This window comes from Macaca fascicularis, chromosome 8 (genome assembly GCF_037993035.2).
Source record: "Macaca fascicularis isolate 582-1 chromosome 8, T2T-MFA8v1.1".
Classification (NCBI taxonomy): domain Eukaryota; kingdom Metazoa; phylum Chordata; class Mammalia; order Primates; family Cercopithecidae; genus Macaca; species Macaca fascicularis.
The window spans coordinates 110,221,743-110,248,087 of record NC_088382.1 but is presented as its reverse complement, the minus strand read 5'-3'; the positions used below and the strand labels follow the sequence as shown (position 1 = coordinate 110,248,087).

General features: G+C 43.4%; 1 protein-coding gene across 8 annotated transcripts in view; it reads left to right on the top strand.

Annotated features, from left to right (window-relative positions):
- SNX31 (sorting nexin 31) overlaps positions 1-26,345 on the top strand; it is a 71,337-nt gene that overhangs the window by 12,302 nt on the left and 32,690 nt on the right. For 5 of the 8 annotated variants that reach the window (XM_045398567.3, XM_065519479.2, XM_065519477.2 and 2 more), the window contains 6 exons: positions 1,554-1,668; positions 6,118-6,182; positions 14,268-14,378; positions 18,882-18,972; positions 19,880-19,967; positions 23,408-23,477. In XM_045398567.3, the coding sequence (XP_045254502.2) occupies positions 1,554-1,668; positions 6,118-6,182; positions 14,268-14,378; positions 18,882-18,972; positions 19,880-19,967; positions 23,408-23,477 (540 nt within the window). The remainder of the gene's footprint in view (positions 1-1,553; positions 1,669-6,117; positions 6,183-14,267; positions 14,379-18,881; positions 18,973-19,879; positions 19,968-23,407; positions 23,478-26,345) is intronic. The other 3 variants (XM_073999228.1, XM_045398566.3, XM_073999227.1) reach the window with 2 other exon arrangements.

Here is a 26,345-nt window from a genome sequence, read left to right as displayed (position 1 = left end):
CTTACTGTATTTGTGACAAAGGCCATGGAATTAAAAATTCTTACTGTTTGCAGCCTCATTTTTCTTATTCCATCTTTCATTTTCTTTAAGCCACTGAGTATGGTAATAGTAAGATTTCAGCCCTCCTGCTCTAGAGGTACCATGTTAAAACCTGATTGGATTTCTGAGTGGTTTCCTTTGTCTTATTTTCAGGAGAATGATTCTGTGCCTTACCTTCAAGCTGCCACTACAAGTGTAGGGCTGGAATAAAGATGCACACTTTTCGTTCTTAATTTTAAAATAATTTTTTATGCATCCACTCTTTAGGTTCCATAAAAATAATTACTACCATGGTCATGGGTCATAGATGAGTAAGTGGGAGAGAAGGGCCTGGCTGGTTTCTACTTGGGATCATATGTCAGCATTATTGGAATTCTGTAACCAGCACTGGTCCAATAGAAACATAACGTGTGTCTCTCGGCTGGGTGCGGCGGGCTCACGCCTGTAATCTCAGCACTTTGGGAGGCAGAGGCGGGCGGATCACCTAAGGTCGAGAGTTCAAGATTAGCCTGGCCAACATGCAGAAACACTGTATCTACTAAAAATACAAAATTAGCCTGGCCTGGTGGCACATGCCTGTAATCCCAGCTACTCAGGAGGCTGAGGCAGGAGAATTGCTCGAATCCGGGAGGTGGAGGTTGCAGTAAGCCAAGATCGAGCCATTGCACTCCAACCTGGGCAACAAGAGTAAAACTCCATCTCAAAAAAAAAAAAGAAAGAAAAGAAAAGAAAAGAAAAGAAAAGAAAGAAAGAAAGAAAGAAAAAGAAAGAAAGAAAAGAAAGAGAGAGAAAGAAAGAAAGAAAGAAAGAAGGAAGAAGAGTCACCTATGTAATTTAAAATTTTCTGATAGGCACATTAAAAAGAGTAAAAGGAAACAGATGGAATTAATTTTAATAATATATTTTATTTAATTCAATGTATCCAAAATATTATCATTTCAACATGTAATCAATATAAAAATTATCAGTGAGATATTTTACATTCTCTCTTCTTTGAAATTTGGAATGCATGTTATACCTACAACACATCTCAATCCAAACTAGTCACGTTCAGGTGCTGATTCACCACAGGTGGCTGGTGGCTACCGCATTGGGTAACACAGCTGTAAGCATATGTCAAGTTCAGATTTGGTGGAGGTAGGGTTGAGGAATTTAATTCCCATTGTCATTGATATCACAGACACTATTGTGGAATGAATCAAGATAATATAGTATGATGTGAGCAGTGGCTAGTCTTGTAAAACAAATGAAAGATAAACATACATCTCAGCTCTACGAAACTTAGACTGGAGCTGCCGGTCTGTGATATGTCTAGTAATATCTCCAGAATATATACTGAAATAAATTCCTCCTTAAGAAAATCAAATTGTCCTCTTTTCCCGCTTTGAGCCACCAGGAAGGCTTAACTTGAAATAAAGTGCTGGGATGGGACTTGCCCTAGAGGAGGCTTTAGTAATCTCATCAACCCTGAACTGGTAGGTCACCTGCCTAACTGTGTTTCCTGGATCTTTCAGCTAAGGCGGGTCTTTGGAAATTGCCTGCCACCCTTCCCACCAAAGTACTATTTGGCAATGACCACAGCTATGGCTGATGAGAGGAGGAACCAACTGGAACAATATTTGCAAAATGGTATGTATTTGCAGGGTTTTTTAAAAAACAGATTTATTGCAATGTAAGTTATATGCCACAAAATTCACCTGCTAAAGTGCACAAGTCAATTCTTTTACAATATATTTATGTAATTAATTGTGTGACCATTACCATAATCTAATTTTAGAATATTGTCATCACCCCCAAAAGAAACCTCATACCCATTGGCAATCATCCTCTTTCCCTCCCCCACCAGGCCCTGGCAACTACTACTGTAATTTTTATCTCTAAAGATTTGCCTATTCTGGACATTTCATATATAAGGGATCATATAATATGTGTTCTTTGTATTTGGCTTTAAAAATACTTTTTTTTTTTTTTTTTTTTTTTTAAAGATATGAGGTCTGGCTGGGCATGGTTTCTCACACCTGTAATCTCAGCACTTTGGGAGGCTGAGGCAGGAGGATCACTTGAGGCCAGGAGTTCAAGATCAGCCTGAGCAACATAGAGAGAACCTGTCTCTAAACAAAATTTTAAAAATTAGTCAGGTATGGTGGTGCGTGCCTATAATCCCAGCTACTCAGGAAGCTGAGGTGGGAGGATTGCTTGAGCACAGGAGGCTGAGGCTGCAGTGAGCCATGATTGCTCCACTGCACTCCAGCCTGGGTGACACAGCAAGACAGTGACTCTAAAAAAGATCAAAAACAACAACAACAAAAAAAATAGATGAGGTCTCACTATGTTGCTCAGGCTGATATCAAATTCCTGGGCTCAAGTGATCCTCCTGCCTCAGCTTCCTAAAGTGTTAGGATTACAGGTGTAAGCCACCACACCCAACTTAAATGTCTCAGCAGTTATATACTTGCTGATTTTATTTTATTTTTTGAGACAGGATCTTTCCCTGTTGCCCAGGCTGGAGTGCAGTGGCACAATCATGGCTCACTATAGCCTCGATGTCCTGGGGTCAAGCAATCCTCCCACCACAGCTTCCCAAGAATCTGGGACTATATATGCAACACACCATGCCTGGCCAATTAAAAAAAATTTTTTTTTATAGAGATGGAGTCTCACTATGTTGCCCAGGCTGGTCTCAAACTCCTGGCCTTAAGCAATCCTCCCATGTCAGCCTCCCAAAGTGCTGGAATTACAGATATGAGCCACTGCACCCAGCTAGTATTTATTTATTTATTTATTTATTTATTTATTTATTTATTTATGACAGAGTCTCGCTCTGTCGCCCAGGCTGGAGTGCAGTGGTATGATCTTGGCTCACTGCAACCTCTGCCTACCAGGTTCAAGTGATTCTCCTGCCTCAGCCTCTCAAGTAGCTGGGATTACAGGTGCTTGCCACCATGCTCAGCTAATTTTTGTATTTTTTTAGTAGAGATGGGGTTTCACCATGTTGGCCAGGCTGGTCTCCAGCTCCTGACCTCAAATGATCCACCCACTTCAGCTTCCCAAAGTACTGGGATTACAGGGGTGAGCCACCATGCCTGGCCTACTTTATGTATTGATATAATAATGTTCAATGTATCAAAATCAGGAAACAACATTGATACAATGATGTTCAATGTATCAAAACCAGGAAACAACATTGATACAGTAATTTATCTAGAGACCTTATGCAAACTTCAACAATTAGGCTAGGCATGGTAGCTCATGCCTGCAATTCCAGCACTTTGGGAGGTTAAGGCAGGAGGATCCCTTAAGCCCAGGAGTTCAAGGCCAGCCTGGGCAATATAACAAGACCCTGTCTGTACCAAAAAATAAAAAATAAACAAAAATTAGCTGGGTGTAGTGGCACGTGCCTGCACCTACTTGGAAGGCTGAGGTGGGAGGATTGCTTGAGCCCAGGAGTTTCAGGCTGCAGTAAACTCTTATCTTGCCACTGCAGTCCCTCCTGGGCAACAGAGAAAGACCCTGTCTCAAAAAATAAAGTCAGCAAACATAAAACTGCTGAGACATTTAGGCTGGGAGTGGTGGCTCACACCTGTAATCCCAACACTCTGGGAAGCTGAGGCAGGAGGATCACTTGAGCCCAGGAATTTGAGACCAACTTGGGCAACATAGATCTCGTCTCTTTTTATTTTTATTTTAGAGTCATTGTCTTGCTGTGTAACCCAGGCTGGAGTGCGGTGGTGCAGTCACAGCTCACTGCAGTCTCGACCTCCTGAGCTATGATTTGAGCAACTGCACTCCAGCTTGGGTGACAGATGGAGACCCTGTCTCTAAAAATAAATAAATAAATCATCACCAACTATTATACTAATGTCCTTCGTAGCTCAAGAAAAAAGATTTTCTCCTGTATGTTGACTTTTTTCTCTTAAAATATATATCTTAGAGGTCATTCTACATCAGCAGTCATAGATTTATCTCATTATTTTTCATGGCTGCATCTTTTTCTTAAACATAGTACGTAAAAATTCTAGAAGCCACCTATTTCCCATTAACTTTTTTTTTTGTTTTGTTTTTTTGTCATGGGACCATACTTCTTTTTAGACCTACTGAATGAGCTCTTTCAAAGTTCAAGTTCAAAATGTAATATCTTTTGAATTTTCATTCTCCCTTGGTTTGTTTTCTCAAGTCTCAGCAAAATTCTCCTTTAATACCTGGCCTTTTTACAAGTTCTCACACTGCTTAAGGTTTTGCTTTTCCAGGACTGGTCTTTATTCTTATCAGAATGACTTGTGTACCCTCTTTGACAAGGTCAAGTAAGAAGACAGTACGGCTTCGCCTCATGACTCAGAGCACAGGTTCTAGAATCAGACCCAGTGTCAAATTCCACTTTAGTTCCTTACCAGCTGTGTGACCTTGGGCAAGATACCTACCTTCTCTGAGCCTCCGTTTTTTTTGGTCCATGAAATAGAAATAATTTACCTCAGAGTTTGTCATGAAGATTAGATAAGCTAAAATATACAAAGTTTTTAGCCTAGTACTGGTACTTAATAGTCATGCAGTAAATACCAGTTGGGTGAATACCTTTTTCAGCAGCTTTCCTCATTCCCAATAACTTATGCTGATGAATATAGCTATTCATAGTTTGACTATATGCCCCATTGCGGAAAATAATGCAAGGGCTTCCCCTCCTCCACCCTGGGCATTACCCCTCAGAAAAGACAGAATGATTTTTATAAATAGTTTCTCGTGTTGCAGGGACTTTCTCTCTTCGTTTATTTTGAAAAACATGATGTCTTTTGGGAAAGGCACAGCCTGCAATGAAGTCAGTGATAAAAAATGCTGGTAGAGGATGTTTAATGAAATTAGTAAAACAGGCCGGGCATGGTGGCACATGCCCGTAATCCCGGCAACTTGAGAGAATGAGGCAGGAAATTGCTTGAACCTGGGAGGCGGAGGTTGCAGTGAGCTGAGATCACGCCATTGCACTCCAGCCTGGGTGACAGAGCAAGACTCCGTCTCAAAAAAAAAAAAAAAAAAAAAAAAAAAAAAGAAAACAGTAATGAAAACAGAAGGAAGAAAGAAATTTGGCAGCATTTAGTAAGTATGTAACACAGGATATAGGAGAGGATCTGTGGCAAGGGGGGTGAACCAGGAGGAACCAGGCTGGGCCATACTTTGTGGGTTTGCAGTTCTCATGGGGGTGTGTCTGCCCCATCTGCTCTGCCCATATCTCCTGGCTATTTGTGTCAGGAGCTTTAAAACTAAGGGTGAAAATATTTTTGTTAAGTATAGAAGAATGAAATATTTTAAATCTCTCTGACTACCTTGTCATTGGTTTTTTTTTTTTTTTTTTGGTAACATCTTGAGAACTCCTATCATTCAAAGGGGTGCTCTTGGCTGGGCGCTGTGGCTCACACCTATAATCCCAGAATTTTGGGAGACTGAGTCAGGCAGATCACCTGAGTTTGGGCATTTGAGACTAGCCTGGCCAACATGATGAAACCCCATCTCTACTAAAAACACAAAAATTAGCCAGGCGTGGTGGCGGGTGCCTGTAACCCCAGCTACTTTGGAGGTTGAGGCAAGAGAATCACCTTAACCCAGGAGGCAGACATTGCAGTGAGCCAAGATCACATCACTACACTCCAGCCTGGGCGACTGGGTGAGACTCCAAAGAGGTGCTCTCAATCGATGTTTCTTGGTTGAATTACATTTTCAAATTACCCTGTGTCTTGTTAGTCTGGGAGTCTAGATGTAGGTTTTAAGATCTTTCTGATTCTTCATATAAACTTCATTATCATCCTGGTAAGGCAACAAAATAGATGTTGAGTAGTATGGGTGTGTATAAATAAAGTGAGATGCCTGGGAACACTGTCACCCTGGATGGGTGTCATGAGTTCCTGTTGTTAAGGCTGCCTGTAGGAGGCAACCTTTGGGGGTTTTCCTGTATTTGAAAGGTTTCAACATTCATCACTTCAGGGAGGAGACAGAGCACTGGCAAGGCATGAGCGATCTCTAGAGGACACAGCAATTAACAGGCAAGGCCCAGCCCAGCTCATGCTAACCTGGCTCACCGTCCATATTTTTCAGTAACCATGGACCCAAACGTGTTGAGAAGTGATGTCTTCGTTGAGTTTTTAAAACTGGCACAGCTGGTAAGCTTGCTCTTCTTTAATGGGGCCATCATTCCTCTTCAGGACACTCTTCATGAACCATGTGTGCAGGTACACACACATGTGTGCACTGGCCACAGCCCCACAGAGCCTGGACTTGGGCAAAATATATTCATTTCAAGTCAATTGGGGGATGGTTCCTATTTTGTTCTTTTGGAGGTTTAGACTTTAGATGGAAAGTGAAGTGTGTCACTTGACCTTTGGCTCATTTTATTAAGTAGATCCCTTTTTCTGTAGCCTAAGAATCATACATCTCAAAACAGGACATGAAGAAGAGGACCTTTGAGTATAGTACAAGAACTACAGCCTTTATCATTAAGGGTTCCCGTAACATGTCTCTGACCCTGCTTCTGTAGCTGAGATTTCCAAGTGGGCCACAGTGAAGACATCAGGAAAGCAGGCCATGCCGGCTATTCCTTGTGTATTCTCTACTTCTACCTTTATTGTAAATGAATCATGGAGAAAATTCAAAATAAACAGAATGACATACAGCAACTCCCTTTCCTTTGTTGATCTAAAGAATCATGGGTCACTTGCTCCCTAGGCTGAAACTGTTAAGTACATTTGTTCAGAACAACACTCATTCTAACGGCACATAAAGAAACATTGTTATGCCTGTATGTATGAGCTTGGCTGGAAAAGCTCTGAAAGAATTGACGTTCTGCAGTAATATGATACTAGTTAACTGGATCCTTAGCCAGGGGAGGGAGGAAGGATCGGATTTGCAAAAACTGGAACACATTTCATTCATTTATTTACTCATTTATAAAATAAAATCCTATTGGGTTCTCAGAAAAAGTCTCATGTAGACAGGGGTTCAAATGTGTTGGGATATTTACTGGCCCACTCAACCTGAGAAATGGCCCTAGAGCCTTCTGTTCTGTAGTGGTTCATATTTTCACATTTGCTTGATGGTTTGTATATACACATACTTTGTTATTCTTTGAAAAGTTTGTTGTGGAAGTGGTGATGATAGTAAAATTCAAATAGCACAAGTGTATACAATGAAAAGTAACTTTTCTTCCCTTATGATTCCCCTCCTCAGTGACAACTGTTGTTTATAGTCTAATAGTTTTTAGTGCTCTTTTGCTATACATACATGCACATATATAAGCATGCATATATACACATACATGCACATATATATACATACATGCACACACACAACCATGTGTCACTTAACAATATGGATTCCTTCTGACAAATGCATCATTAGGCAATTTTGTTGTTGTGTGAACACCATGGAGTGTACTTACACAGACCTAGACAGTAGAGCCTACAAACCTGTATACTACGTTACAGTACTTCATACTGTAGACAATTGTAACACCATGGTATTTCTGTATCTAGACATAGAAAAGGCATGGTAAAAATATGGTACTATCATCTTATGGGACCACTGTCATATGTGCAGTTTGCTGTTCACCAAAATGTCATTAAGGAGTACATGACTACACACACACACACACACACACACACACATTTTATTTTATAAACAAGCGCACACTCAACACACTTTTTGAACTTGCTTTTTAACGACTGGGTGCTGTGGCTCACGTCTGTGATCCCAGCACTTTGGGAGACTGAGGTGGGCAGATCAGCTGAGGTCAGGAGTTCGAGACCAGTCTGGCCAATGTGGTGAACCCCTGTCTCTACAAAAATAAAAATTCAGCTGGTTGTGGCGGCTCACGCCTACAATCCCAGCTACTTGGGAGGCTGAGACAGAATTGCTTGAACCCGGGAGGTGGAGGTTACAGTGAGCTGAGTTCGTGCCACTGCAATCCAGCCTGGGTGACAGAGCAAGACTCTGTCCCGAAAAAAAAAATTTTTTTTTAAATTGACCTTGCTGTTTAAAACCTATGTCGCCGGGCGCGGTGGCTCAAGCCTGTAATCCCAGCACTTTGGGAGGCCGAGGCGGGCGGATCACAAGGTCAGGAGATCGAGACCACAGTGAAACCCCGTCTCTACTAAAAATACAAAAAATTAGCCGGGCGCGGTGGCGGGCGCCTGTAGTCCCAGCTACTCAGGAGGCTGAGGCAGGAGAATGGTGGGAACCCGGGAGGCGGAGCTTCCAGTGAGCCGAGACCGCGCCACTGCACTCCAGCCTGGGCAACAGCGTGAGACTCCGTCTCAAAAAAAAAAAAAAAACCTATGTCTTGCAGATCGTTCTATATCTGCACATATGATGGTACATTGACTTTAGTTCAGTCATCTTTTGGGGGTGCATTATGGGTTTTGCTTTCCGTCATTCATGGGATCATTCAGTGTTTCTGAGCTTTGTCTTATATATCCTTGTTTGTTTGTTTTTCAGACGGAGTTTCACTCTTGTTGCCCAGGCTAGGGTGCAGTGGCATAATCTTGGCTCACCGCAACCTCCACCTTCCGGGTTCAAGTGATTCTATTGCCTCAGCCTCCCAAGTAGCTGGGATTAAAGGCATGAGCCACCACGCCCAGCTAATTTTTGTATTTTTAGTAGAGACAGGATTTTTACCATGTTGGTCAGGCTGGTCTTGAACTCCTGACCTTGTGATCTTCCTGCCTCAGCCTCCCAAAGGGCTGGGATTACAGGCATGAGCCACCCTGCCCAGCCAGTTTTGTATATCTTATTTTCCTGATAATTTGAAAGGTTTTATACCTGCTTTTAGTTCTTCAATATTTTGCCTTTGTGACTTCATACAAGAGCCTTATACCTCTAGCTGTGTTTTTCAGTGCCTCTTTTTACTTTTTCTAACACAATTTTCACTTTTGTAATGGCTTTATTTTCCTCTTCCATTTCTTCCATGAACTTTGCCAGCTCACTTTTATATCTTTTTGTTATCTTATTTCTTGAGGCTTTTATCTATTTTTTGAGGTCTTCATTCAGAAACACCTTCTTTTTATTAACCCATCCATCATTTTCATCTGCTTAATGATGCAATTTTTTTGGTATATGTTTTTTGCCTTTCATTGGTCACGTTTCTTTCCTCCTTTCTTGCAGGATTTTTACATAGGTCTCTTGCCAGTTATCTTGAGGTCATCAATCAACTTTGAAAGGGGCTGCTGTTGTGAGCTAGCTGTTTGCTGACACAGTATTGGGGAGGGGGCCTGAGTTGAATTCATTGAATCTGTTGTATTTCCAGTTCTTGTTTCTTGTTTCTGAGCACTTTCTTATGAACACTCTACCCTAAGGCCTGAGTAGACTGTCTAGCAGCAAAGCTTTAAACCACAGCTCCTCATACCATGATCTAGCCTTCTAATATTTTGATTGACTAAGATCAGCATCCCCTGACCTGGTTTAGGGGTTAAGAGTTCAGGCTAAGTAGTGAGATGGCCTCGATTCAAATTTTGGCTACCCTACTTTTGATTTATATGACTTGGGTCAATTTACTTAGGCTTTTTGTGCCACAGTTTCCCCATCTGTAAAATGGGGAGAAGAGCTCCTGTCTCTTGGGGTTGCTTTGAGGATTAAATTAACTGATGCCCTAAAAACATATAATCTGGCACAATGTTAATAGATGTGAGGTAGTCACTCCTTCTGCCTCCCGGGTTCAAGCGATTCCCTGTCTCAGCCTCCCGAGTTGCTGGGACTACAGGCGCGTGCCACCACGCCCAGCTAATTTTCGTATTTTTAGTAGAGATGGGGTTTCTCCATGTTGGTCAGGCTGGTCTTGAACTTCTGACCTCAGGTGATCTACTCATCTTGGCCTTCTAAAGTGCTGGGATTATAGGCGTGAGCCACCACGCCCGGCCAAGACATAGGTTTTAAAAAGCAAAATCTTAATGCCAGTCCCTTTTCTTTCCCCAGCCATGCTGAGAGATTGCCTTTTGCAAAGATGGAGTGTCTGTATGTCTCTTCAGCATCCCTGCCACTAGGTGGTGTCCAATGGGGCCCGGAGTAGCGCTCCCAGACAGGCTGAGCACCACGTGATTAACTGCTTTCAGGCAGCTTATGCATTGCTTGAGTTCTGCAGCACTTTGAGACTTCTAATTCCCTCCTTCCTGACCAGGTTCAATTTTCACTGCACTTGGCAGCCCTTCTGAAAACCTCAGGCTATTTGTAAGTTTCTTCAAGGATGCTTTCCTTTTCATTGTTTTCTGTCTGCCTCTAAAGAGAGGTCAGGACAGAGGTAACAGTTACTTCCCAGAGCCTTAACACGTTTTAAAATATGTGCTCTTTTTGAGTTCAATTGGGTTGAATTTAACAACTGGAGAAATCTTTTAATTTTTCAAGGAGATCAGTGCGCTTTGTTGCTATTCTGCTCTGAGGCAGAGGAATGTCTAACAGCCATGGTGCCCATCCAGGAAAATCCATATGCAGATTCACCGGGCTGAAACCTCATCACATGCAATGATGGGCCACTGTCATCTCTCTACAAGGGAAATGGGAAACATTCTTAAGAATGTTCCTCTGCCTCAGAGCAGAATAGCAACAAAGCGCATATTTTAAAACGTGTTAAGGCAGCCCATGTATTGGCAGATTTTGAGGTTTCTTTAAAATGAATGTGTTTTTGTTAGTTTTCTAGCATGAATTGTGTTTTTTCATTTCTACTGCATCATAGATCAGTACGGCAGCTGGGCCAAGCGCATGGCAAATGGCTCACACCTGTAATCCCAGAACTTTGGGGGAGAATTACTTGAGGCCAGGAGTTGAAGACCAGCCTGGGCAACATAGTGAGACTCTGTCTCTACAAAAAAAATAATAATAAGAGATATTTAAATGGGGGTAGTGGCACGTGTCTATAACCCCAGCTACTCTGGAGGTGGAGGCAGGAAGATTGCTTGAGCTCAGAGCTTTGAGGCCACAGTGGGCTATGATCATCCCACTGTACTTGAGCCTGGGCAATACAGCAAGACCCTGACTCAAAACAAACAAAAAAAGATAGCAGCTTATTTAATGTTTTGTTTTTTATACAAGCCAGTTCTACCAGTTTGACTTTTCCCCACAATTGGTTTTTGTATTGCTTTTACATTTCATTAATTTTGTAAGTAATACATTAAAACATTCTAGTAAAATTCAAATATCACAAATAGAGCCAAATTGTTCTTTGATTTCCACTCTAAACTTGTTTGATCTGTTTTGTGGTTGCTTTGATCTTATCACACAAAGATCTTTTAATGCCATCAATTCTCCTCTTTATTATATTGCTCTGAAATGTTTGTTTACTTACCAAAGCAAAATGTGCTTATAGTTAGGAAAATGAAATAGATATCATGGATGGAATAAAAGTTTAAAATCTAAAAATAAAAGTGAAATAGTGCTAAAAAGGATTATAACACTCCCCTGTCCTCCAGAGGCAATGACTTTCAAATCGTACAGCCTTTTCTTCAGATATTTAAAAATATGGAGGTTAATTATATATATATATATCTTATTCTTCATTTTATTTTTTCTAGATACAGGATCTCACTATGTTGCCCAGGACTCCATCTCCTGGGCTCAAGTGATCCTTGCTCCTCAGCTTCCCCAGGAGCTGGGATTATAGGTATATGCCATAGCACCCAGCTATTATTCTTCAATTTTTAGACCCTATCCACTGACTGTAAGGGAGGTGAGGATTTCAGCTTTCTTATGTCACTTCTTCTATTCTTCCCTTCTTCCCAACTTTAATTTTAAAAAATTAAGTCCTTAGTCAACACCTTCCCCTTGCCCCCGCCGCATCCCCCAGCACCCCCACCAGCTGGAGTTAAAACTGAATCACTTAAAAGAAAAAAAAAATATGCTTAGTTGTCTCAAAACATATGACTAACTCCTTCCGTTATATAGCAGTGCTGAAGACAGAATTTTCCCCATAGTCAAGCACATCAGGTTCTTTCCCTTGGAGATGATCTACCCAAAGTCTCTGACTTTCTGTTGTTTGCTGGTGAGTAGGAGCCGGTAGAGAAGGAGAAGTGGAAGATGGCAGTATGCAGGAGGGACCTTGATAATCAGTGGCTCCAAGTCCTTCTGGAAGGAGAACTGCACAAGGTCTGGGATCAGGTGGAGGAAGGGCACCTTTTAAATTGAGTGTAGGACAAAGAAAGATAGAGCAAGGCTACAGGCAGGGTCCAAGGCTGGACGGTGAGTGGAAGTCGAGTAAGTTCCCATCTTGCTGTTTTCTCTGTGACTAATAGGAAGTGAGGTTAGCTGGTGGGAATGAGGGAGGAGGAGAGTGTGGCTGGAGTCCTGGGGAAAGTGGATGAGGTTGACGATGAATGTGAGTCAGAATTCCACTGGGTGGGGCAACTGTTTGGTTTTCTGTTCTCCCCCAAATCCCATGTTGAATTGTAGTGCCCAGTGTTGGAGGTGGAGCCTGGCAGGAGGTGATTGGATCATGGGTGGTTTCTCATGAATGGTTCAGCACCATCCCCTTGTTGCTGTTCTTGTGACAGTGAGTGAGTTCTCACGAGATCTGGTTGTTTAAAAGTGTGTGGCACCTCCACCCACCCTTGCTCCTGCTCATGCCTGCTTGCGCTTCGCATTCCACCATGATTGTAAGCTTCCTGAGGCCTTCCCAGAAGCTGAGTAGCTGCCAGCATCACGCTTCCTGTACAGCCTGCAGAACAGTGAGCCAATTAAACCTCTTTTCTATATAAAAATTACCGCATCTCAGGTATTTCTTTATAGCAAGGTGAGAACAGAGTAATACAAACCAGTAGGGTGTGACAGAAGGAGGAAGGAAAGTGAGGGCAGTTGCCAACTGATTTGTCCATCCTGGCCAATGGCTGCGGGTCGGGTGGCTCTTTAACCTCTTGCCTCCCTTGATGTGCAGGTTCTCTACTGAGAGGAGATTACGTCAGCCAAAGCCAGTGCTGTGACATCAAAACAGAACATTGGAGGCTTTAACCTTAATATTCTCTTCTTACATATCTGTAGGATAAGTATGCAGTCGTGGGCTAGAGAGGGAAGTTCATGTATCAACACTCTATTTTTAAATGCCCCCATTTAATTTATTATATGTATGTGTGTATGTGTGTATATGTATATGTGTGTGTGTGTGTGTAGAGAGATATATATATATGTATTTTTTTTTTATTTTTTATTTTAAGAGGGAGTCTTGCTCTGTTGCCCAGGCTGGAGTGCAGGGGTGCAATCTCAGCTCACTGCAACCTCCCCCTCCTGGGTTCAAGCAATTCTCCTGCCTCAGCTTCCCAAGTGGCTGAGATTAGAGGTGTGTGCCACCACGCCCAGCTAATTTCTGTATTTTAGTAGAGACAGGATTTCACCATGTTGGCCAGGCTGGTCTCGAACTCCTGACCTCAAATGACCTACCCACTTCAGCCTCCCAAAGTGCTGGGATTACAGGTGTGAGCCATGGCGCCTGGCAAATGCCCCATTTTGGACACTACTATGCTAGTAATTTTTCTCTTCTCACTGGGATTATTTTGAGAAATATGGAACCAAGATTATTAAGTGTCTATTTGTACAGGGCACTCTTCAAGATAAACTCACCACATAATCCTAATCTGAAGGAGCTTACCTTCTAGGTAGCCATCTAACCTGGCTTTAAACTAATTAAGTGTAAAAAAAAGCCAAGAACATTCTACAAATAAGCATTTACAGTGGAGAAGGTAGAACTCAACTACTTCCAATTAGTCAGGTGATTTTCATTGTCAAGGCCAAAATCACAAAAGAGAAATTTGTTTATTTAACTAAAAGGTCATGGAAAGTTGGCTGGCTCCCACTTCTCACCCCTACCCCAAACCCTGCTCTTCTCTACGTTGACTTTATTCTCACAGAGCTTCCCTCCATTTGCTTCAAGATTAGCAGCCTCAGCTGAAGGCAAGGACCCTGCCCTTCCTTCCTCCTTCCAAGGGAGTGAGAATTGCGCTGAGGTCAGGAGTTTGAGACCAGCCTAGTCCAACACAGTAAAACCCCATCTCTACTAAAAATACACAAAATTAGCTGGATGTGGTGGTGGGTGCCTGTAATCCCAGCTACTCAGGAGGCTGATGCAGGACAATCGCTTGAACCCAGGAGGCAGAGGTTGCAGTGAGCTGAGATCACGCCACTGCACTCCAGCCTGGGCAATGGCGTGAGACTCCACCTCCAAAAAAAAAAAAAAAAAAAAAAAGGTGTGGAAATTTATTTTGCTTTTCTTTTGCTTATAGAATACATTTGACATCACCCCCAAGAAAGCTTATCTGGACATATTTCTGCCCAATGAAGAGAGTATTAACATGGAAATTATAACATCAGACACTGCTGAAAGAGTCCTAGAGGTAAGCTTTGTTTAGACTCCAGCTCCTGAACTGAATCTAGGGATAGTTCTGTTTGGAAAGCGGAGAGTGGGATACGGCTGCCTTCCAGGAGCTTCTGGCCTGTTGTGTTACTCTGTGGATGATTATCTGCAGAGGTACTGGCATTTCCTGGGAGAACAACCAAGGAACCTGAGACACAGCCAATCCTCCAGGGCCTCTTTGATTTCACCCTTCCTGGGGACACCAATTTTCCAGAGATCTCTTGGAAGGCTGCTGGCACTTCCTTGGAACTTAGCCAGGGATGTGGCCTGGAAATATGTAAAATGCTTTATTATTGGATGTCCCATCGTTGGGAGCAGGAAGGAAAGTGGGGCTTGGCAGAGTCTGAAACAGGTCATACCTAGGTGTGCGGGTGACACTTCCTGGCAGAGGGTGACAGGGGAGTTCTTGAAGATTCCTATTCTCCCACAGGGAAAATTCTTGAAACCACTGCTCCGTCAGGGCTAACTCTGGGTGCAGAGGGCCCAGACGTGAGTTGTAGTCCACTCTCCGAGGACTAACAGGACAAGACCCAGAAGGCTTCATCCTTCTTCAGCAGCTCTGCCTCCCAGACCCCTTTTCCATCTGCTAAGCAGGGCTGCAGAGGGAGGGCCGTCTTCTCACACCCATATCCTGCACCCCGGGGTCAGCTCCCAGGCCCTTTTCATCTGGAAGGTTTTAGCTCTAATCCTCCAGAGAAACACACAAGAGAAAATATAAAGTTATAAACATGAAGAAGAGTCAGAAAGTTTCTAGGACCTTTCAAAGGACAGAAAGTTCTTGTTTTTGGGTTATGGTGTCTGACCCTTTCTGAGCTGAGAAATGGAAGCCCTCCCATTTTGGCTGCTAGCTCTTCCGGCCTGCCTTGACTTAACCTATTCCTGTATCTCCAGCTTCTCTCATATTCATTGCCTCTGCGTTTCCTCCTCTCCATCCTACATCTCGACCTTAGTTCCAGCCTTTATCGTTTTGCAGCTAAACCTCTACTGCTGCCCCTAAACTAATCTCCCTGCTTCCAGTCTTGCTAATCTTCTGTATCAATTTCCAGCATTGTCTTTCTAAAAAGTATCAAAGATCCTTGATGCTTGAGGGAGTTTGTATCCCAAACACAAAAACCTCAATTGCCCAGGATCTAGAAGTGGGAGACCGACTCATAAATTAAGGAGGAGTAGGAAGGCAGTGATAGAGTCGGAGCCACAGACTGCATGTGTCTAGGGCCAGGCAGGTAGGTCTGGGGCAGCTGCAGGATCAGAGATAATTTGGAAATGGATGGAATTGTTCAGAACAGGAGAGAGCACCTCCCTTGCCCAAAGACATCATCATTGACTTCTTTTTTCACACACTGGGCTTGCTGACCAAACTAGACATGCCTGCAGCTGAAGGTGGTGGTGGTGGTAGTTTGGGGTCTTCTATCTTCTGGGTTTAGAATGAGTCCTGGATTCAAATTACTGTCATGTGCCACATAATAATGATGTTTCTGTCAACATTGGACTGCATATACAATGATGGTCCCATAAGTTTATGATACAATATTTTACTGTACTTTCTCTATGTCTAGATATGTTTTGGCCGGGCACGGTGGCTCATGCCTGCAATCCCAGCACTTTGGGAGGCCGAGGCGGGCGGATCATGAGGTCAGGAGATCGAGACCATCCAGGCTAACATGGTGAAACCCTGTCTCTACTAAAAAATACAAAAAAATTTAGACAGGCATGGTGGTGGGCGCCTGTAGTCCCAGCTACTCAGGAGGCTGAGGCAGGAGAATGGCATGAACCCGGGAGGTGGAGCTTGCAGTGAGCGGAAATCATGCCACTGCATTCCAGCCTGGGCCACAGAGCAAGACTCCAACTCCAATAAGAATAATAATAACAATAGATATGTTTAGATACACCAATATTACAGTTGCCTACAGTATTTAGTACAGTAACATGCCTACTATACTACTATAAACCTGGGCTAACAGGCTTGTAGCCCAGGAACAGCGGGCCATACCATCTAGCCTAGGCATATAGTAGGCAATGCCATTTAGATTTGTGTAAATTCACTTCGTGGTGTTCACACAACAACAAAATCGCCTAACGATGCATTTCTCAGACTGTATTCCTGTCATTAAGCAACACACAACTGTACAGTGCTGCTGTGTAAGGACTGTGTGAATTTGGGTAAGTTACTTTACAGACAATGTCTAAGTAAATAATTATAGAAATAGTTCACGTTCCTGAGACAATGGCAGTTGTGTTTATTGATCATTATTGGTATTGGTATTGGTATTGATATTGATATTGGAGGGAGTGCTGAATAGGGTTCTGTGGTACTATCTATTTTGTCCGTTTCCCTGGAAACTAATAGCATACATTTGATGAGGTATATTCGCAATCAGAAAAATGTGCTTCCTCTCTTCCAATCATGTTGGCTTGTGAGAAATTCAGACCCAAGACACTGACATCATCAGACCAGATAAGTTTAACTGGAGGTTCTACCCTAGAAGTGGTAGTTTCTGTAACAGGTGAAGTGATCACTTGGCCAGCGACAGGTGTGAATTTCCTTCCAAGAGCTGGGAAATTCTCTAGCTTGCATAAAACTGTAATTCAAGTTTTGTAATTAAAAATCACCTTCTGCATCTTCTCCAGCACACTTGCTGCCATTCTCACTTTGCTTCCCCAGGTTTGCCTTACCCACAGCCTGCTTTTTACTTTTCAATGGTCTCTTTTTTTTGTTTTTTTGAAATGGAGTTTCACTCTTGTCACCTAGGCTGGAGTGCAGTGGCGCGAACTTGGCTCACTGCAACCTCCGCCTCCCAGGTTCAAGCGATTCTCCTTCCTCAGCTCCCCAGTAGCTGGGATTATAAGCACGTGCCACCAGGCCCAGCTAATTTTTTTTTTTTTTTTTTGTAAAGACGGGTTTTACCATGTTGGCCGGGCTGGTTTCCAACTCCTGACCTTAGGTGATCCACCCACCTTGGCCTTCCAAAGTGCTGGGATTACAGGCATGAGCCACTGTGCTGGGCCTCAGTGGGCTCTTTAAGGGCCAGCAGCAAGCTAAAATCTAGGACTACTGTGGTGCTAGTGATAGTGTTCGTGTTTTGAATCATCATTAACATTTGCTAAGAGGAAAAATATTATGTATTTTTTTGCTGATGCTCACTCTTCTCAAAAGAAGGCATTTATATTTATGTCTTTATGAATGTGAAAGGCTTCTTCATTCTCCTTTTGTCTCCACACCTTTCCTCTGTCTGCCTTGGCATGTAAGCTTGTTGTTTTCCCTAAATTAGACAGAAAAGAAGGAAATCTAATTTGAGTGGACCTGGGTCAGGTTTACTCTGGGAAAGAGGTCTTTGCTATGCTGTTACCTACCACACACTCACCCACTGCGTTTGGCTTTTGGGCGTTTTGCAACCCAAAGCATGGGGGAAAGAGAGAGACAGAAAGAAGGGGAAAGGGAATTGCTTTGAAAGTGGTGAAACTATTCCTGAGCTGCTCTTTATTTTCCAAGCTATGCTGAGAACACCCACTCATACCAGCCACCTAATCAGACTGCTTCCTGGGGGTAATTTATGTATCTCTGACAAGAGAAGGTCCCCTGTGAGCCTGGTATTTGTATAACTGCCACCTAGAGAACTGGGAGCCGTGGATAAAGCAGCTCTTGAAGGCAGTGCCTGGAGGCGACTCCTTGAGTGTTACAGAGGTGATTTAGTGAGTTAAGACCAGGAGTATAAAGAAATTACTCGAGAGCCCAGTGTTAAAGAGGGAGGTAGCCTGTGGTCATGTAGAAGTTTCTGCTAAGGGAGCATGAGTAGATGTCCAATGCAGTGAGGTGACACGTGATAGGCTGATGGCAAAAATGAAGCCACTGGTGTTGAAATGAAAGCTGTTTGATACAAAAGTCAAAGAGGAATGTGAAGGAAGGCAACCTGTGCCTGGGATCTGAAGTTTTTTGCAAACATCATAGTAAATGACAGTTGACCATCGCAGGAAACATCAAGGTGAAGCAGGCCTGGCGTGTCAAAGGCGGGCAGTAGTGCGTGCATGTTTGTATGCCAGCCGAGCGGCGGGGAGTGATCCTTTTCCAAATAGCTGGTAATGCAGCCCACAGGAAGGTAAATTAGTGTGCAGGCTCCAAGGACAGACATCACAGAAGGACAGATGTTCATGGAGCATGGCTGCTGCCCTCCAGGGGAAAATAAAGACCAAGACGATCGGGGATCCTGTCCACATCTGAGATGGGATGACCAACCTCAACTGGGGCCAGCCTCTGTCCACTGTGGTGGGACTGATTTTTATTTTCTTTATTCTAATTTTTTGTGTTTTAAAATTTTCTAAAATGGATACTGTTTTTGGATTCCAAAAAGCTTTCTTTGAGTGTTCACTAACCCATGACAGCACTTTTTATTGCTGTGTACTGGCCATTTCCAAGTCTGCATGTCACAGTTAGGATGCATGGTGGGCACACCTAACTTTTCCCCCTTCTGCTTGTTTTTGGTTAAAGGTGGCATCACACAAAATTGGACTGTGTCGGGAGCTCTTGGGCTACTTCGGCCTCTTTCTCATTCGGTTTGGCAAGGAGGGCAAGCTCTCTGGTAAGAAGGAAGGAACAAATGAATCAGCTAGGCGATGGGGTGGACAGGTGTGAGCAGGGGCTTGATGCAGGACTCACAGCTGAGGGACTGGCCACCCACCGGGCTATGATCCCTACTGCTGTTCTCAGTCACTGGGTTAAGGGTTTGGGGAACGGGAGGTTGCGTCCTTGTTAGGGGAGAGTGGAGGCAAACCACTCATACCTTGGGTGGTCCAGTAACTGCACTTGTGCACCCCCAGCCCTAATTCTGATGCCCCTCCCCTTTACTGCAGACTGGGCCTGACCACTGACCACCTGCCTGCACCCTTTCCTGTGAATGGAGTGCTAGACTCTGGGGGTCAGGACGCCCCACCACAACATCACTTTTCCTTGTTAAGGAATATTTGTGGATGATATCAATGAGTTATTAGATACCTTTTTTAAAGCGTAATGAGATAGTGTAAGAAGACAATCTGATTCTCATATCTTTTGTTTTCTCTATAGTATGTTTTAAGATATTACAAGGTTTTTGTGTGAAATGGTGTCAGTTATATCAAAGTAGTTTGTAAATGTCCTCAAGAAGCCAGGGGAGGTGATTTTGAGTTGGAAGATAAGGGACTTGTGTAGAGGGTTGGCTGCTAGGCCCTGTGGTGAGCTGCAAAGGCGCTGGATGTCTCTGGATCTGTTTTTTCATCTGTATCACAGTGTAAAACATCCCCCACTCAAGGGGCTGATATTTTTGAGGATCAAATGATATTTATTTTTTGAATGAACTTCAGAAAGTTAAAATTACATATAAATACAGAGGATATTCTTACTGTGATTTTATTATTTCCAATAATAAGGTTTTATTTTCTCATTTGAAAGCTGCTATATATAAGCTGTCTGTGCTATTTCAGCCAGTAAGACCGGCTTTCCCCTTTCTCTAGTTGTGAAAAAATTGGCCGACTTTGAACTCCCTTATGCTAGTCTTGGAAATTCTGAAGTGGAACACTGTAAGGTTGGACTCCGAAAGTGGTAAGTAGGTACCGAAAATGACAGAGGCGCTTGAGGACATTTCGCCATTGCCCATCAAGACTTATCAGAGTTCCATCACATCCTGCTCACAGCCTGACAGCTGGAGACCAAGAACTTAGAGAAGGTTGTAAGAAAAGCAATGAAGGCCAGGTGCTGTGTCTTATGCCTATAATCCCAGTACTTTGGGAGACCAAGGCAAGAGGATTGCTGGAGCCCAGGAGTTCAAGATCAGCCTGGGCAACACAGCAAGACCTCATCTCCACTAAAAATAAAAAAAAAAAAAAAATAGCCAGCTGTGGTGTTGTGCATCTATGGTCCCAACTATTCAGGAGGCTGAGGCAGGAGAATCACTTGAGCCCAGAAGATTGAGGCTGCGGTGAACCAAGATTACACCACTGCACTCCAACCTGGGCAGCAGTGCAAGACCCTGTCTCAAAAAGAAAAGAAAAGCCATGAAAATGAGAGAGGGTGAAATAAACTAGTTTCTGAATATTTGTCCTAAAGAATAGGATGTTGAGGATGACTTTCAGTAGTCTCAGGTAAATACTCGGGGCTGGGTGGGGTATGAAAATGAGGAGCGTAGTCATCTTTCTGTATCTCTACTGATAGGCGAACAAGAAAGTAAGACTTGAAAACCAGGGGCGGGGCCAGGGGATGTGGATCAAAGCAGGTAATGGTGAGAAACGGCTGGCCTTGGGTTTGCTTTGCAGTGCATCACTGACTGTATTAATGGAGGGACTTTGTTGGTGATTACAATCAGATCCGATTCATCCGTAGAAGTGTGGCATTCCCTGAAGGTGAAGGGTGGAATCAGCCAGTTTGCAGTGAATTTGAACTCTAAGTACTGGGCTTACACAGGCCTAAAGGATGTGTACCACGGCCATCTGTATTCCTAGATAGATAGGACACAAATGTCCCTCAGCAGAAAATACTGTCATTTCCTCTACTAACACAGGGGCCTGTGGAGAACAAAATATTATAGAAAATAGCACCAAGCAGCAGGACCTTATGCATCCCCAGTCCTATAACCTGCAGCTCCCAGCGTTTATTACTGTGGCCACAGGGGATTGCTCCTTAGGCTCGCTCTCTCCCAGTCCATTTATTCTGCTATCTGAGTACAGAGGTTTTAAAGAAAAGTATTTTGAAATCTAAGAATTCCCTTGACCTTGTGATGCCTTGCTCTAGAGCTCCAGTTTGTGGCTTTGAATTATGGAAGGATATTCCCAGCGAGGCAATTTGTATACTGCTGTTCAGAAGTATCTTGAGGAATGGTCCAGCTCTTGAGGTGTGAAACCCTGAGAAGGGGAGAAGGACTTGGTTCCATTCAATGGTTTAGAGAACAGCTCTTCTGGAAGCTGCTTACTGTAGTGAGTGGCTGAGCACAGTTGTTCCTAGAATTACAGTATGTGAATCTAAGTCGCGGCTTGCTCAGGTCTTAGCTGCATAAACCTAGCCAAGTTTGTTCAAGCTCTCTAAGCCTCAGTTTCTTTATCTGTAAAATGGGAATAATAAAAATAGTGTCTACATCATAGGATTATTGTAAGGGTTATGTAGAATAGTCCCATATACTCAGTAAGTTTGGTCATGTTTGTGACTGTTATATTGATGATATGGTGATTATAGGAAGTAAAAAAAAAAAAAATCCCTGGGGCTTAGATTTTCACTCATGTGCTCTCCTGAAAACTTGAGATCAAAGGAGAGATGACAATCTGTTTCTTATCTTGAAGCTTGAATTAGAAATTAGGCACTGCCTATGTCTTTATTAAACAGGTAAACTCTAGGTGATACATGCAAGAGAAAACATCTACCCCAAATTATAAGCCAGCAGCTCAGATTCAGGCAGATTGCCTCTGTTGATGGGAACTGGGAAGAAAGGAGGTCCCACTTCTGTTGTTACAGCTAAGGATCAGGTCTCTGGAGGGGAGATTCTGGCATAGGCTCCTGCAGGTGCCTTGCCCTCTTTCCTGAGGGAAGTCTTGTTGGGTGGGAGCTGGAAGGCTAACTCCAAAAGCCGAGTGATTCCCAGCAGGTGAAGCCTCAGTGAGGCCTGAGTGGCATCTTAAGAACTGTTCTGTCCTTAAGGAGAGATGCCTGGGTGCATCTCTCCAGTGTTGATGATATGGCTTCCTCCAGGTCAGAGGGTGCCTGTGCTGGCCTGTGGGAGCCCCAGTCTGGGATGGGTCTTTTCTCTGCACACAGGCGCCTCTGGGATGTGTGGGTGCATAGTTACCTGGAATGTAAGTAGGGATGCTTCAGTTACTTCTCCCCACCCCAAAAGGAAGTTGACCTTCAAGCACCATATTTATCCCTTTCATGGTCTAAGCCAACCCCATTGGTCTAATAACCCTATTCTTCTGAGCGTAGCAACTCTGCTTACCTCTGCCTTCTGGTTGGTAGAGATCAGCCATAGGTACCCTTTCCTGACAGTTTCAGTCCCTTCTTAACATACTACTGTGCTTCTACAGTCATTAATTTCAGTTCCTCGTGATTCTGGATCTGATAGGCAGACACGGAGCCCCTGCGATTTGCAAATCACTCTACCAAGATCCAGAGGGGCAACTCTGGATAGGCCCCTGGCCTTGGGGTTCTTCACAGATGGTGTCAAGAAAACTTAATCAGGGCGGCGATTGGAATAAACTCAGGGTGCAGAGGAAGCACAGTGGATGGGCAGGCTAATACAGCCTTGGGAAGTAGGGACCAGAGGAGGGGGCATTGCTTGAGGCTTGCAAAGAAAGGCCAATCAGTCAGGGGAGGAGATTGGTGAGGGCTTGGTCTTCCAGGCAGGGGGACAGGAGAGAAAACATGGTTGGAATGTAGCATTGGTGGTGGGGTTGGTGAGAGATGGAACTGGAAATGAAAGTGGGGGTGGTCCCGGGAGGAGCCTTGAAAGCGAGCAGAATAAATATCTAACTCTGGAAACCATGAGAGTCTGAAAAGTTTCACAGGAAAGACCACTCTGGTTAGAATGTGGAGCATGAGGTTAAGGGCACATGGCTGACACAGAAAGCCTGGGAAGGAGGCTCCCAGAGCAGCTCAGGCAACCGATGAGGGTGGCCCTGCTGCAGGGTGCTGAATATGGGGGTGGGTCCGTATGGGGCAGACGACTATGCCAGGTATTGTGCGGTGGAGAAAGGGATTCCAGGGCTTGGTGGCCAAGAGTGAGGCTGAGTATGAACAGGGATGCAGACCATTCCCCTAAAGCTTTATTTTTTGTGCCTCTTTACTCTCAGAGCCCTCCAGGTAAGAGCTTACAGTGTAAAGAAATTAGGAAACAAAAGAGGTGGAGGGGCAGAGTGAAAGCTGGGCGAGTGGAGGTGTGGTTTTGTTAGAAAAGGGGGCCCCGGTTCATAGGGTAGAGGGCCACCACTTTCCAAAGCACTTGCCAGGTGTGTCCATGAGCCATGTCACAGGAATGAATTTCGCGCTCCTGAATTTTGCAGGTATATGGATCCATCCCTCGACTCCACGCTGATGGACTGCAGGGCGGCCTTAGATTTGCTCTACATGCAGGTGAGGGTCACCAAGAGCTCTGACAGCACCGTAGATCAAAGGCCATGTTGGCTTGGAATCACTGAAAAAAAATCTATGGTAGTTAATAATTCTACCTCCATACCTAAAATAGGCAAATTCATAGAGACAGAAAGTAGAACAGAGGTTACCAGGGGCTGCGGGGAGTGAGGAAGGAGAAGTTGTTTGATGGGTGCAAGTTTTTTTGGGGGATGACAAAAAGTTTTAGCTCTAAATAGTGGTGACGATTATCCAACATTGTGAATGTATGTAATGACTCTGAATTTTGTGAACAGTTAAAATGACAAGTTATGTTGTATATATTTTACCACGATAACAATAAAATGTAAAAAGTAGAGGAGTTTAGAGAGAGAAAAGGAACTCTATCTCTGTTTTAACAATCCCTCTCTGAATTTGCAGCTGACGCACCGTCATCATGAGCCTAGAAAGGCTATCCCTGATAACTTAAAGTCACACGTGATCCCTAAATCTCAGTCTAGCATAGCCTTCTCGCCCCTGAGCCAACAAGCAGCCTGGGAGGGCATGTGGCGCGCGCGGTTGCGCTGGGCTCCGGGCTCACAGAACCCATGCTTCTGTAATGATCGCTGTTATCATCTTGAAATTCTTCATTTTATTTTTATTTTTTATTAAAAAAATTAAATTTTCATTGGTACATAGTAGGTGTATATATAATGTTTATGGGTTACATGAGATATTTTGATGCAGGCATGCAGTGTGTAATAATCCCATCAGGGTAAATAAGGTATCTATTTCCTCAAGCATTTATCCTTTACATTACAAACACTCCAATTATACTCTTTTAGTTATTTTTAAATGTACAATTAATTTTTTTTTTACTGTAGTCATCCTGTTGTGTTAGCAAATACTAGGTCTTATTCATTCTATTTTGTTGTGCCCATTAACCAAAATTTTTAATTTTTGAACAGCATTTTCATTTTGCACTGGGTAGACCCTAAAAATTATGTAGTTGGCCCTACCTACTCCTACCCCCAGCCTCTAATAAAGTGAATTTTGAGCTTGGCTTCAGTTCTCTTCTCCTGCCTCGTGTGGTGAAGCTTCTGCCAAGTCGTGGAATGGTCAGCCCGTGCTGCCCCCAACATACACACCCAGGTCACCAGCTGCCCCAGGTGTTCACACTCACCACACCGCCATCTTCAGAGACCTGATCTTTTCCAGGCTTGGCTTCCACAATTCTGGGAAGAAAGCTCAGAAACTTCTTTCAGTGAGTTCCCTGAGAATATCTCACAGTCTATTCTTAGGCAGCAGGCAGGGTGGTGGGTCACAGCCCTGCCCTGCTCCAACCCCTCCCAGACTTTCCGTCTCACTCAGGCTAAACCCCAAATCCCAATGTCCTTGTTCTGTTTCCTCCGCAGCATTTCTTCCATCTGCCAATGTAAGTATGTGTGTGTGTTGTGTATATTTGTTTACTCTCTCCCTACTGGAATGATTTCTCCATGAAAGTGGCTATTTATTTGTTCACTGCTGCGTCCCCAGAAACTGGAACTGTTCCTGGCATGATGTCGGCATTAAGCCCTGTGGTGGGCCTGGCATCGTATTAATTAAGTGCATTATGTCATTGGAGCTTCATAACAACTCTGTAAGGCAGTTGGTACCATCCACATTTTCAGGAAGAAAAACATTAGGTTTGCTGACAAAAGATTGAGTAGTGGGTTTGGATTAATAGAAGATGTAGATGAAGAAATTTAACAACACTTATTTGCAGGTGGCTTTTATTTAGCGTGATTCTAAGCTGCTACACTCGATAGCTTTTATAAACTCAGGAGAGAGAGAGAGATGGTGGGTAAGTTCTTATTTTTAATGAGCTTTTCAAGTGGAACGTTAATAAAACCTTCTGTAGTACTTTGTGTATAGAAAAAGGTCAATGGTGGATTTTGATACCCTGGCTTACCAGAGGGCGTAGAAGAGGGAAAGAAACTTAACCCATGCCTCCTTAAGTGACTTTTAGAGATCAAGACCCCAAAAGCTCTTCTAAATTCTAAGAGGGTAAATCAAAATATCACTTATTAGATGTTTAATGTTCACTATTGTATTTTTATGGCTAGAATATAGCTTTGAGTTTATTCCATATTATACATTAATCAATGTATAATTATGTTCTGGTTCAGCCTGGGCACGGGGGCACACACCTGTAATCCCAGCACTTTGAGAGGCTGAAGCAGGTGGATTACTTGAGCTCAGAAGTTCAAGACCAGCCTGGGCACTATGGCAAAATCCCATCTCTACTAAAAATATAAAAGTCAGCCAGGTGTGATGGTGTGTGCCTGTGGTTCCAGCTACTCAGGAGGCTGAGGTAGGAGGATGGCTTGAGCCCAGAAGGCGGAGGTCACTTGAGATGTGATCACACCATTACACTCCAGTCTGGGCAACATACAAAGAACCTGTCTCAAAAAAAAAAAAAAAAAAAAAAAAATCACGTTCAGTGTACTTGTGTTATATGAGTTAGAGCATAATTTTCCACTCTAAATGTCTATTGAGGCCCATCCTTGCTACTGTATCCTTGCTATTATGATACATTATTAGCTGTGTCTGGTTTGATACCACGTCCTTGGTTGAGATTGCATCACATAATTCTAATATTGTTCCTGTGGGAAATGTCATCTTTGTGGCATGTCTTTTGCTTCTCATTATGATGAGAGGTCAGAGCTTTGAGCATCATAATGTGACTTTTTAAATTTGTCTTCATTAAAGAGTTATAACCAGAGAGAAACAGATGATGGTACTTCCTCTGCTCAAAGCTAAAAAAGAAGGGGGCTTCATGGGAGGCACACTGAATTGCAATTTAAGAAATGAATTCTGTCCCTTGTTCTGCCACTGGTCCTCTCTCTGGGT